Source organism: Diuraphis noxia, unplaced genomic scaffold (assembly GCF_037042655.1).
Source record: "Diuraphis noxia isolate RWA-SAM2 unplaced genomic scaffold, SU_Dnox_SAM2 contig0004, whole genome shotgun sequence".
Taxonomy (NCBI): domain Eukaryota; kingdom Metazoa; phylum Arthropoda; class Insecta; order Hemiptera; family Aphididae; genus Diuraphis; species Diuraphis noxia.
Window position 1 is genome coordinate 59,473,510 of NW_028301714.1, and position 14,148 is coordinate 59,487,657.

The following is a 14,148-nucleotide window of genomic DNA, read 5'->3' on the forward strand; positions in this document are numbered from 1 at the left end:
TGTATTCTGATATCAAAATAACTATTATTGTACCTACAGTTGTGTAGAGATTGTTTTTATTTCCTCCAGTAGACAATTAAAATTTGGTTTTCTATAAACTATATAACAAAACTAATAACTGAACTTTCAATAATATAAATATTTGGTTATTGTTGATTCAATAATTTTTATGTAATAAATATCCTCGTGAATTTTTCATTTGTATAAATTTATTAAAATGGTCAAAGACACCAAAAACTTAAATTTGTTAAAACTATATAAAACGGTATTTTATTATATTATTTTTATTGATTGTATTCCATCAGGAAATAATTCGTAATAAATACCGATGGTGTTACCAAATTGTATTTCTGTTTTATTAGTTGATATATTTCACACTTTTTTTTTATCAAGATGGAGTCGATATATTAGCCACACCGTACATGAATGTTTGTTTATACTTTTATTTAGATAATAATTAGAAACTTACATTGCATCAAATCCTATTCTAGCCAGCACTATTGTTCTATCACCTCTATAATTTTCTATGTAATACACACGAGCTGAAATAAACTTTGACCACTCCTTCCTTTACAATTTTTTTTTTGTTGTTGTTTCTATTTGCGACGTATTTAACCTGCGGTTAGAACCTAATAAAAAAGACCACCAATTTATTATTTCTGTCTCCACCTATACTTTTCTAGTGAAGGTGTACTGTACTATATATGCGCACACAACCACTGCTTTTGTCTTGTAGCCGGTAGCATGAGGATACTTTCACAAATATATACAAGTATATGTGTGTGTGTGTGTACGCGCGTGCGTATGTCTCTCATTCTCTATTATTGAAAACTGCTAACGCAAACAGCAGACAGCTAGGTACCAAATAGATAAGGCCAAACATGCTAATATGCAGGGACTTATATAGTGCATTAGTGTATACAATGTGCAATTCGAAAAATTTAATGTGCAGTATAAAATTAAAGAATGTGTAGAAGTAATATCTGAAATAAAAAAATTTGAAATTTTGTATATTTAAATAATTATTGATTATGTAGTATTATGTAGTTGAATATCTAGTTAATTACTAACGTTTTGATTTTTTTTTTTTAAATTGGATATTAAATACCCGTACGACCGTATGTCGTGTTGAAATTTACAAATTTACATTTATTAAGAGGGCGCAACACCCGTATTTATTGTCTCAGTCTTACAAACGCGTAGCATATTAACAAATTTACGCTCAGCAGTTCACGTTTTATTCCGTTAGCTTAAAAATTAGAGTGAATAGACCTATTATGAAACTTGATGGTTAAATTTTAAAATTTGATGGTAAGAACATCATCTGTGTTTGGTTGGAAATATTTTTACGATAATTCAGTTTTTAAGTAAGTTATGCGCGTATATTAAATTCAAAATTGTAAAATAAAAATGCTCATAACTTACTTAAAAACTGAATTATCGTAAAAATATTTCCAACCAAACACAGATGATGTTCTTGCCATCAAATTTTAAAATTTAACCATCAAGTTTCATAATAAGTCTATTCACTCTAATTTTTAAGCTAACTGAGTAAAACTTGAACTGTTGAGCGTAAATTTGTTATGCTACGCGTTTGTAAGACTGAGACAATAGTACGGGTGTTGCGCCCTCTTAACCAATTATTTTATCTAGTACTATATTTATTTTAATATTACGATTTCAAGGAGACTTTCCAGAAGCGCCTGAAATAACTAATGACAAAATTCTAGTTTCCATCAAGACTAAAGATAGGTTTTTTTAACTTAGCAATGTATTACTAAGTTATTATTTCTGAATATTTGTTAATTAATCTTACCAAAATTAAGTTCGAGAGTTCAGAACTGATAAAAAATTGTATCAATTAAGTATTTCTAATTTCTATTTTATTTATTTTACTTATTTAGGGTTGTACATTATTATAGAAGTTATACTTATAAACTATAGTTTAAAAGTTTAAAGTTATAGGGGACCGATAAGTATTATTAATTATTATTGACGTTTTGTAAAATCAATAATAAAAAAAGCATCGATTTAAGGTTTCTTTATCTTCTGATATTATTTTAGGATGTGATTTGTACGTTACAAGAAAAGTGTTTATACAATTTAGGTATTTTGGTCCCTGCTAATATGGTATAGTGATTGTTCCTTTCAAGAGTTTCTTTTATAGTTGGGAAATACGATATTTAAGTGTTAAACAGAATAATATGTAAGACATAAAATATGTATCACATTATTATTGTAACAAACTATTACTATTGAGTATATCATAATATAATGCTATTCCTAATACAATGATATTGTTGTTAGTACCTAATACGAACAGTATTATAGTAATAGAATTGTGTAACATAGTAGATAATTACCTAATTATTCGTTAACTTTATTTTGTTGATAAAGCCATCCAAATTCCATTAAGCAGTAGGTAGTACTACCTAATAGTGATCTTTTCCACCAAACCATTTTGCAATTTTGACCTTATTAAAGTATTAACACATAATACATAAAATTAGATTATATTTATCGTATTTCAAAACTACTAATTATTATCTATGCATGATTTATCGAATACTAATCATCATATTATAAATATTTTATTACCTAAATTAAATTAAAATGTTCAAAATGTAAAACAATATTATACTCGTAGCATACAGGGAATAAGTGGTCATTTGATTGAATAAAGAGAATATTTTCTCAAACAAATGTTAATTTTCAAGGTAGATTGGTCAATTTGTGCCATTTTGTGGATGGCTAATTAAATTTTGTCATTGATGATTATGGATCGTTTACTTCCATTTAAATACAGATAATCGAATACAACACTGTAATACGATTAAATGTTGCTTTTAATCGACGAAACGTTTCTTTACTTACTAATTTGCTTTAAACTATATAATATTTATAAAAAACTATGGTTTTAATTTTTCGTAAATTTTTTTAGTAATTTTAAGCTCTTGTATTTCTCAGATTATTTTTGTAATATTATGATTCGATTGACCGTCGAAAAAATAAAAAGTTGTTGCATTATTGTATTTACTTTTTTGAAAAAAATTGTTTCTTTTATAAGTATACAAAATATAGTATTTATCAATCATTATAATTCTTGTATAAAGTTCAGAGATATTTTATAACATGGCTGGGCATAATATTATAATTATATTAAACTAAAAATGTCTAGTACAAAGCTTATTAGTAAATATTAAATGAATATACCTAATGTAACATAAAATTTATGCAAAGATAATATATAATGGATAGACCATGAGTATATCAAAAACATAGAGCTTAAATGATAACGAATAATCTTGTTTGGAAAAAAATAGTTGTTTAATCTCTAATTTAAATTTTCAAACAGGATACCTATTATCAAGACTCGAAAGTTATATAGGAGCTAAAATGAAAAAATATGAAATATGAATGAAAATGTGTAAATATATGCAAAAAAAAAATTAATAATATTCATAAAAATTCAAAATTCATAATATACTATTTTATACATGCTGGAAAACTGTTAGCATTTTGATATTTTATTGATTTAAAAACTTCGCTAAGTTCAGATTACATTAATGCAATAGAGATTGACATAAAGATACATATCAGCACATCGCACTGTTGTAGTTAAATTGATAGTCGACTATGACGATACTAATTAAGTAATAAAGAACTACAAAATACATTAAATAATTAAATAATGTTGAGTTCTATATTAAATTTTATGTTTAAATACACAGTTTAAAAATTTTAAAGTTTAATTTTGTTTTAGAAGATGAAAAACATATGTTTTGCATATGCTTAATATCCGTTTATAAAAATCGAGAAATCTGCATTTTTTCCCTAAAATCGACGAAATATGTTTTTTAAATTTTTGATTTTTAAACTCACCATTGTATAGCATATTAGCATGGATATTCATTTTGGTCTCCTATAATTCAAAAAAATATAGAATAATATGCAACTTCTACAACTTACGCTACCTATTAAAACCAAAATTATCTTATAGTGAAGAGAGTATCTAATATTGTTTCAGTAAACAGACTTATAATATTATAATGTTTTAAAATTTTGAATTAAAATATTAAAACATTTTATAAACACATTTAAATTTGGATGATCATTAATTAACAAATGATCTTGCGAATGATTATGATATGTTTGCTTTGTTATTTACTTAGTAAAAATATGATTTTATGTAATTTTACTTAAGATTTTCAGTAAAATTTATGTTAAATTTATATTTTCTGCTGTATGCTCGAGCGTAAATACTATTTCAAGTTTAGTACAATATGATAGCCCATAATGTAAAAGACAAACGGTGATTAAAACAACAAGCAAAATGAATTTCTTTAAAATATTTTACAACACGTTCGGTATTTAAGAAGCTTGCTTAATGAAATTGGAAGACCTTGATGTGACTAAATCTTGTTGCAGAATATTTTTTTTATCTCATAAATAATATTTATTTTGTGATAGGTAATAATGGAAAAAAATGGAAAAAATGAAATAACTTTTTAGATTTTATTGATCAATCACTTAATCGTGTATAGAGAATAGAGATAGGTAGTATGTAAGTTAAGTAATGTAAAATAATTTTTAATTATTTACAGTTATTTTTAATTTATGAACTTAATGTTTGACGTTTCAATAGCGTTAATATCGCGAATTAGTACATTATTCTATAAATAATATCTGTATTATCTCTGTAAATAGTAAATTTAAAAAAACTGTTTTAAAAATCAGTTGTTCAAATTATTGTTGAAGCGTCATTCTTCTTTGGCTAATTAAAATTTAAAACTATATATCATTATAATACAGAATATCTGTACCAAGTATACTATATTTATAATTTAAAAATCTAGATACCAAGGATTTTTATTTCATTGCTTTTTTTTTAATTATTATTATTATAAAAGACATTTACAATCTATAGACATAATAATACAATAAGTAAATGTGATGACATTAATATTAAAAATTATTACAAATAACAAATATATAACTGAACTATGTTAAATAATTTTCTATATATTTATAAATGTAGCTTTATAAATTGTTTTAATTGTCTTAATTTATATTAGGCAACTTTAATTTAAATATTTTATTGCCGGAACGCATCATTACTTTGGTAAAGATATTTTAAGAAGTAAAGATAAAGATTTTAATTTATAAGTACTTTTATTTTCTCTCAAATAATTTCGTAAAAATATATTCAATATTTTTTCATTAATATATATATAAATGAGGTTATAATTTGTAGTTTCATTTAAATGAAATAAAAAAAAACTGTTGTCAGTTTTTTTACTATGTTTATTCTCGACCCAATTTGTTGGATAGCTTAAAATTAAAAATACTCAAACACAGTATCATTGTATTTGCGCAAGAACACTCACACACATATTTATTATAAATTGTGAACGTGGCATATCGTATTGAAGATCGCCCACTAGCTGAGGAAAGCGTTGAGCGAAAATAGTGGGTTTATTAATGTGAAAAATACTAGTATGTTATTGTCTATGGCCGGATAGAGTTAGAGGCCTATCGAGAAACCGATCGCTCGTAATACTGCCAACGACCACGAAGGTCTTGCGAATGAATCATCGTCATTGTATAAAATTCCTATCAAAAATTAAAATTAAAATCACCGACCACGTGTTTTTTCACTCGTATGTATATGTATAATATATATCTGTTACGATTCTCCGCACACGATCAAAATAATTAATTGGGTAATAAACAATGATAATTATTGTGCTGTAAAATGTTTAGAGGGACCCGCGGTTGATGACGCGCACTATAGATTAATATACAGGATGTGGGTGTTGAATGAAGACGATAAATACGTATTGAGTAATAATAGTTTTGCGATCGTAACCACGACGCATGTTTTTCGTATAGGTGACATGTCACATTTGAATGTGCGCAAGGTGTATCTATATGCATCTCCAGATATTTTGTAATTGAGAGTTTCAAGTCAAACTTCAACAGTCATTTGAATTTCGTTTAATTTTTCTAAATAATGTGCACTTTTCTTCAAAATAATATATGAAATTAAATAATTGAGATGATATTAGTCGAACCTTCACTGGACGGTTTCTTCTCTCAAGACATTCAAGCTATTACACTTAATTAAACATACATTATGCTTATTGTACTTTTTTTGTAGTATAGATTGTATAAATTCTAGATTAAAAAAAAAAAAAAAAAAAAAAAAAGATATTAGTCGAAACTGTGGTTTGTACTGTTTGTAATTTTATACAAGTTATTTAATAAAAATGATCAGTAAAAGAAGCTGTAGTAAGATATACTAAATTAGTAGTGAAATTTAATATGAAATCTTATTTCCGGTGAAATATGAGTTTAACTATGATGGTTAATCGGGATTACGTCTCGTATTGCTTAAAATTCTGGTTTGATCACTTATATCCGCTATTACAATATACTTAAGTCATACTTGGCGCACACGACTGAAGCGTGGTTATCTTTTCGAAATCTTACATTCGCAATGCACGGGTATACGTTTATAGCGTGTGTGTGTGTGTGTGCGCGCGCGCGTTCGATAATATATTTTATATTATTTGTTAACACCTCGAGTGCTTGTCCGATTGCATAACAATTATTGCCCGTTATTTTTTATTGGTTCTGTAAATTTTTTTTACTATACATGGCAGACGGGCCACTGCTCTACCGCCCGACACCGTATTGTATCGATGGGTTTATTGTTTAATTATTGAGAGTCCTCATTCGTTTGATAAATGTACTCACTTGATCTTGTAAATTTATTGCCTGCCAGTGTATATAATATACAGCCATACAGGTAATCGGCATTTTTTGCTACTTATCTCAATTACGGTACCTATTTTATACATAAAATATAATATACCTGCGCTATCGCGTTTTTTACTATTTATATTACACGCGGTTCATACATATTGAGGTCTTTGTTAGGTATACATTCGATATTATTTATCGTATTATTGCCTACTTTAATATTAAAACTCAAATATTATAATATAGTATATACAATTATACACTATTGAATTGACGGTAGTTACCCATTCCATTACACTAAATCCATGTAACAAATTATTTATACAGGTAAATTGATTGAAGAAGATATGATTATTTTATTTTGTATTTTTTACATACAATGAGTATAATCTTAAATTTGAAATACATACATTACAGAATTTTTTGTCGGGATCTATCTGCCGACGACGTGGCAATATTAGACGATTTAAATCAAATATATAATTTCAAACATTTACCACGCTGATGTTTATTCTTTGTGTGTTCAATTGTTTTGAGTTGGCCCAAGAATAATAATAACTTCCTATTTTTGAAATGTATGTTCAGAATACAGTCAGAGTTTCCGATTATTCCTGTACGTGTTAGAAAATTAAATAATAAAAATAAACAAAAATCGTGTTCAATATTTTATGTCTGGCGATAGTAGAATATGTATGTATGGTGTATGGTAAAACTTGTAGCCTTTAATTACTCGAGTTTCAACATAATTTTTTTCTATATATTGATAAGACTTGGCCACTTATCGGTGCATTGCGTATTTGCGTTATATTGAAGTTGCACGATTGATAATATCATATTATATTATTTTAATTAAACACAATAATAGTATGAAAAACGTGCCGCCGTCTAAATCTAATAAACTATACATATTATATTACTTACGAGAGGCGACCTCGATGAAATCTGTGCGGTCGTCAAGAGATCATAATAATTCTGTTGTAAGCAATAAGTTTTTTGTTACCTTCGGCGTAATAGACGAAACGCTGCAAAATGTGCCTTACGCTGAACCGGCGGGGAGGCACGTCTTATTACTACGCGTGTTATATTAAATTATTATCTATCGTAATCAATCTCCGTCCGTCTCTCTCGGACAATATGCACATGCACATGCACATGCATTAGTATAATGTAACACGTCGAGACCTGGTGACTATAACTATATATGTATATGAATCGTTATGCACTCGTACCGGCGCGCGCCATTTTTATAGATATAGATAGTCTCAATGCGTCATAAATTCGTCCTTGGAGTTGATTGATCACAATGCATTTTGATTGTACTCCGACTGCCTAGCCACTCCTATACCTTTAACGGCTTTAACACACAACCGCGGGCCGTGGCACTGATATATTTTTACGATTTTATCGTATGCCGTTGTAATAGTTTAGTGACGTTTAATGATGTGCAAATAATTATTGTAAAGATTAATAATAACCCCGTTCCTTCAACAAGTGTGTGTCTTTCTTGGTTATTTAAAATTCACATTTCTAGCTGCGTCAATGGAAATGGTGTTGGAATTCGTTAGTTACTGGTTAATATACGTAATTCTAGACTAACTTATTTTTTTTAATTGGCTTCACAATTGTATGTTTGTATTATGCATAAAAAATATTAAATATCAAAATACGTTGTATAATGTTACACTCTACAGAAGTCAACGATAAAAATTTACAATCAGAATATTTCCAAATTTGGATTTCCCGAGTCGTAATAATAATTATCCATTTTAATAATAATACGTACAAAGATAATCATGTACGACAAAAATAATTGTTTGCCGTGAATATTATCTTATCTAAATTCTAAATCTTATGACTTATCTCAATTTCCATGATCACAATGTTCCCGGTATTAATTGTCTACTATTAATACTTGGGCTTGTACAGTTGTATATTATAGTGTGGTGATTAGCGTTTATAATCGATTGTCAATAGACGAGAAGACAACTTACTTCAGTCGTCACTCGTCACTTCGTTCGTCGTCGTTCGTTAGCCGATAACTTTTTTCTTCTGTTACTGCCTATTAACTTTTTATACTTTTTTAGTTTTCTTGAAATCAAAAATCGTAAACACTCTTGACTGTTGATTTGAAGTTGATTAACAGACTATGAGCCCGCGAAAATTTCAATTGGAAAGTTATATTGTGTTAAAAATAAAAATTATTTTTCTCTCTAAAAAAACGTTTTGTATTCATTCGTCTGAATTGGAACTGAATCATTTTTTTATTTCATAATAACGCGTAGCCCTCCTAGGAATTGCAGTTTATTCTAATAATACTTCATTTTGGAACAAAACCGCGGCACGATCGCCATTGCCCAAATAATCATTTCATACATTGTTGAACTTGCTGTCATTAGATTTGGCTTTTTAACTACAGTTAATGTTTTAAAATTGTAAGTATGATATTTATAGTTTTATCATTGAAATGATTCAATCTACACGTATTAACATTGAAGTGTATTATGTATTTGCATAATGCTTAGAATAATTTAGTATAATAATATCATTTTATAATAATTTAAATTAAAATTATAAATCTTCTAAGCGATTCTGTTTTAATGTGGTATTATAGTTATATTTAACTAATATTATATTCTTTATAATTTATATATTAAAAATAATTACCTGGGAAAAACCTAAAATTAACGCTACTGTGGGGCTCACGTGCCTTTTTCTGGCTTGAAATAATTCATGAAAAATTCTTCTACTAATAACACAATATTAAAATGTTTAAATTATTTAGGTATTTTAAACATTTTGGAAATACAAGATCAAAAAAATGTTTTCAGAAATATTATTATTGGTACTCTTTCGTATTTTTTCATACAGAATTCATAGTATTCTGTAATATATGCGAATGCGATAAGTATAGTTTTGTCAGAATTTTCGTATTGAATCATTTCATCGTTTTTGTCTAATATTGTATTCTCAATCCATAATACTACTTAGGCGTAGAATGGTGGGGACTAAGCGGGCTATAACCGCCTCCCATCAGAAATTTGTTTAGCCCATTATGTAAAAGTTCACTGTTTTATACTTCCATATGTGAGATCTTTTTCAGTAATGTGGTGAATAAAAACATGGCTACAAAATGTTATCGCTAACGATGGATTTGAAAATCTATCGTTACTTCATATTGAAAGGGACTTAACTAATAATATTAAATCTGAAAAGGTTCTTAATATATTTGCCCAAAAAAAGCAGGCGTTTTACCTTTTAATATAGTAATCGTTTTCTATAAAAAATTAAAAAAAATTTTTTATATTTAATTCAAATACAAAATATGTACCTATATGATAATCATATAATTTATAGTGTATTATTTATTTATATTTTGTTTAATAATGTGCTTCTTTAATCCTTTTTATATTTTATTCCTTAACATTTTTCTGTAGTTATATTATTTTGTAGGATATATGTTCTGTACCTCTGTACCTGAGTCATTTTAGCCTTTATGCAAAATAATTAACGAAAAGTTGCGCCATTGTCGTTGATAACACAAAAAAAAAATACTAGTCCCCTCCAAAAAAACAAAAAAAAAAATCATCACACTACGCCTATGCTCATATAATATTGTATATATAATTTACACAGACATAATATAATATGTGGTATCCGCATCTTTTTACACTGTTTATATGCTTTTTTAGTAGATACTATAGTTTTATTACAAAAACTATGAAATATATTATAATATGTTAGTTGTTACCTATTTATTTAATGTATTTTTTTATGTCACAGATGATGTTATGGTTTAAAAGAATCCATTTTTGTCTGTCGATGAATTATCGGATTTTCATTATCTATTCTCTATTGTATTAACATTGACTGACAACTGTAAAATACTTCTATAATCGTACTTGTTACTCAATTCACTGTTCTATCAGTCCATAATATGAGGGTTCGTTAAATTTGTTATCAAATTTTCACTATAGTTTAAATCATTTATGCCATAGGTACACTCTTACTTAACACTGTGATGAGAATTTGCATGATTTCAGTTTTTTAAATTTATAAATAGTAACAACTTAAGAATCAAAAAATGTTGAATTTTCAAAAATCCAAAAATAAATGATTTAATGAATCCGTACACCAACACTGATCATAGATTTTATGCTTATGCTAACAAAGATAGTCCATGTTTTTTATGTTGAGGTAGGTTTATAAATATTCAAAATAGCTGATTTAAAACATTTTTTTTAGCTGAATTTGCGTTTGTCTTGACTTAATATCATGTTAATATTTTAAGTACGTCGTTGTTTCTCGGAATAAAACTGTTCTATGAAACTAGTAAAATATTATGAATAGCCACATTTCCTACTTAGAAAATACCATTAGGTGTCATTTGTTTCCGCCTGACTAGTTTGAATTATTGTTTACTATATAATGTCTTACTATATTATTGCAGGCTATATCGCAAGATAAATGTCAAGTAAAAGTCTGGGCTTACCTAGATGACTTCAGAATATTCACCACCAATAAGAAGGTAGCTGGCTCTCCTACAGTTCACTGTCTATGTTTGGTGCCTGATAGTGGAATAAAGCAATATATTGCGTGTACTTCCCATTCAACACAATCTTATTGGATGTGCGCTATGAGATTGTCGAAAGTGAGTATTAAATTATTTTGTTAAATAAATAGTAATTGATCGCTTAAATATTTACTTAAAACATCTATTTGGTGTTATGTAGTATGGAAAGCAATTAAGAGACAACTACAGATCATTTGTGAAAAAGCATAACGATGCTAATGAATATGAATACAATAAAAAGCCATTGCCCAACGAGAGCGTACGGTCCCACGTAGCTATGGACTTTTCTGGAAATGTTGGTCGAATTGTAGAAGATCCCAAAGAAGCACTTGCCATTGCTCAAGCCGAGACTGGTAGTGTGCGGCGAAGTTGGCGATCTAGTGGTCGATCAACTCCTGGCCTTCAAACAGCTGTCACAAAACTTGAAAATGATATTCACTTATCTCAGCCATGGTATCATAAAAACATGAGCCGTGATCAAGCTGCCAATGTCCTTAATGGACTTGGGAACAAAGATGGGTATGTACACCAAATTTATTTTTTAAATAATAACTATTCATCTTAACTTATATATAAATAAAAATTGCAGCGTGTTTTTAATACGAGAGAGCAAAAGTAAATGTGGTTCATATGTACTAACATTCAAATGTGGTGGTAAAATTATTCATACACCTATTGTAACGGTATGTATTCAAATTTATTTATTAATAAACTTATAATTTCTTAACAATTAGTCAAATTTTAAATATATTTTTACAGCAAATGGATCCACTCAACGATCAAGTTTGTTTTACGCTAGACAATGGTGTGATTAAATTTTATGACCTTTTACAACTAGTAGAGTTTTATCAATTAAATGCAGGTAGTCTGCCCACTCGACTGATGCATTATGTTGTCCAAGTCCCAGTCACCAAATGAAATTTGCATTAATACAATGCACAGACGACATACACAGTTCCTGTTGACACAAAATATTCTCATCCAAAAGGTGTGTGACCTATAAAATAATGACATAATTCTACAGGTAAAATACCTATAGTTTAGGTATTTTAACTATCTCGACCATCAAATTACTAATTATTTATCTTTTTCATTTTTCTCTTTTTCATTTTCCAACGTACTATAACGTTATTGTAAAAAAATCGACTGAAACGTTAAAACATCTACCGTTTGCACTTTTCGGACTCAAAAATTTTATATTTCTGTGTTACAATTAGTTATTAACGTGTAATCCTAATGGATATAATAATTTTGCGCGATCAGTTCCTAGATTAACTAGTTCGTAACATTCAATCAAGCACCTTTAGGACTTATAATTTAATTGTAATATTAGAGAGAATAATAATAATAATAAAATCATAAATAATTATTGTCATTTAAAATAATATAATATTTATATTGTGATAATTTTTGTCTTGCATTTAAGCATGACAGACCAAATATTTAGCATGTAAGTATACCTAATAATAAATGGAAATAACATATTCTATTTAACTTATTTAACATGGTATTCAGTAGTCAATGTAAAAGCAATAATAATTGTTATTAAGAACTTTTTAAGATCCTTTAAAAAACAAAAAAATTGAAAAGTAGTTTATTACATATTATTATGTGTGTTTATAAATATATATATAATTTATATTGTGTTTATATGTATCTATAGTTAGAATGGACCATGTTATTTTCTCAATAACTCATTTAACTAACATGAGAAAATGGTTAGATACCATGGTTCACTCTGAATACTTAATGCATGTTAGTAAAGCAAACAGTATCTACCTTCTATAATATAGCATATCAAAATGAATAAACAGTAAACACTGTATACAGCTCTTGAAATAGTAATAATTCATATTACCTCTATGATACCATTTTAATCATATCTGTATGTCACACAATTGTTTAATCATTTTATAGTTTTTAAAATAACTATTTTATTTTTCGTGTATTCTTATCATTATTTTTGTAAAACATTTTGAGACATGCATGGTATGGTTGGTAGATAACTTTTAACACTTGCTGGTTAACTTTTTGTATTGTATTTCATCTGAAGAGCTGTCAACGCGTTGTATCCGTTTTACTACTCACATTGTAACACTTTAATATCTAATATTTTAATATATACCATACAGATATGATCTCAAATTCTTCTCCTGTGGTAATATACTATTTTCCTGATTCAAGATGTGGATTACCGTTAGGTATTATTAAATATTTATTTGTTTGTTTTTAATTTAAGACACACACTTTATCATGATATATATATATATAACTTGTAAAATATGAAAGCTTTCATACAAATATATTTGAATGTATGTGTGTTTAATATCTTTGTGCTGTTATAATTATTAGTTTACAAAATTCCCAGTATTGTAATACGACATTTATGCAACAACTACTAAAAATATAAAAACACAGAGGATATAATTGTACCTAATTAGATGTTATGTACAAATAAATATAGTTATTACTACATACATACATGTACATATTGTATTTTAGTTCTAAATGTCTACATTATATGTGTGACATGTATTAATGTCATGGGTGTGTTTGTTTTTATGAAGTTGATTATATAGTTATGAATTACAAGTAAAAAATATATATATCAAACAATCAATAGGTGATGACATTATTATTATTATTATTATTATAAAAGTTGATTCCATGCTCCTTTTGTGGTATTGTAGTCATATATATGTGGAAACAAATGTGATAAGTGCAGTGCAATTAAATAAATACACACAATAAAAATAATATTCTTTTTCACAATAATTTTAATGTTTAGAATATTTATATAACCATGAAAAAAA

At 27.4% G+C, this 14,148-nt stretch overlaps 1 protein-coding gene across 5 annotated transcripts in view; it reads left to right on the plus strand.

The window, feature by feature from the left end:
• LOC107161473 (growth factor receptor-bound protein 10-like) overlaps positions 1–13,879 on the plus strand; it is a 100,871-nt gene extending 86,992 nt beyond the window's left edge. For all 5 annotated transcript variants that reach the window (XM_089226438.1, XM_089226441.1, XM_089226442.1 and 2 more), the window contains exons 8-11: positions 11,213–11,413; positions 11,496–11,854; positions 11,925–12,018; positions 12,095–13,879. In XM_089226438.1, coding sequence (XP_089082564.1) covers positions 11,213–11,413; positions 11,496–11,854; positions 11,925–12,018; positions 12,095–12,253 — 813 coding nt within the window. In that variant the 3' untranslated portion in view covers positions 12,254–13,879. The remainder of the gene's footprint in view (positions 1–11,212; positions 11,414–11,495; positions 11,855–11,924; positions 12,019–12,094) is intronic.
• Positions 13,880–14,148: the final 269 nt, after the last annotated feature.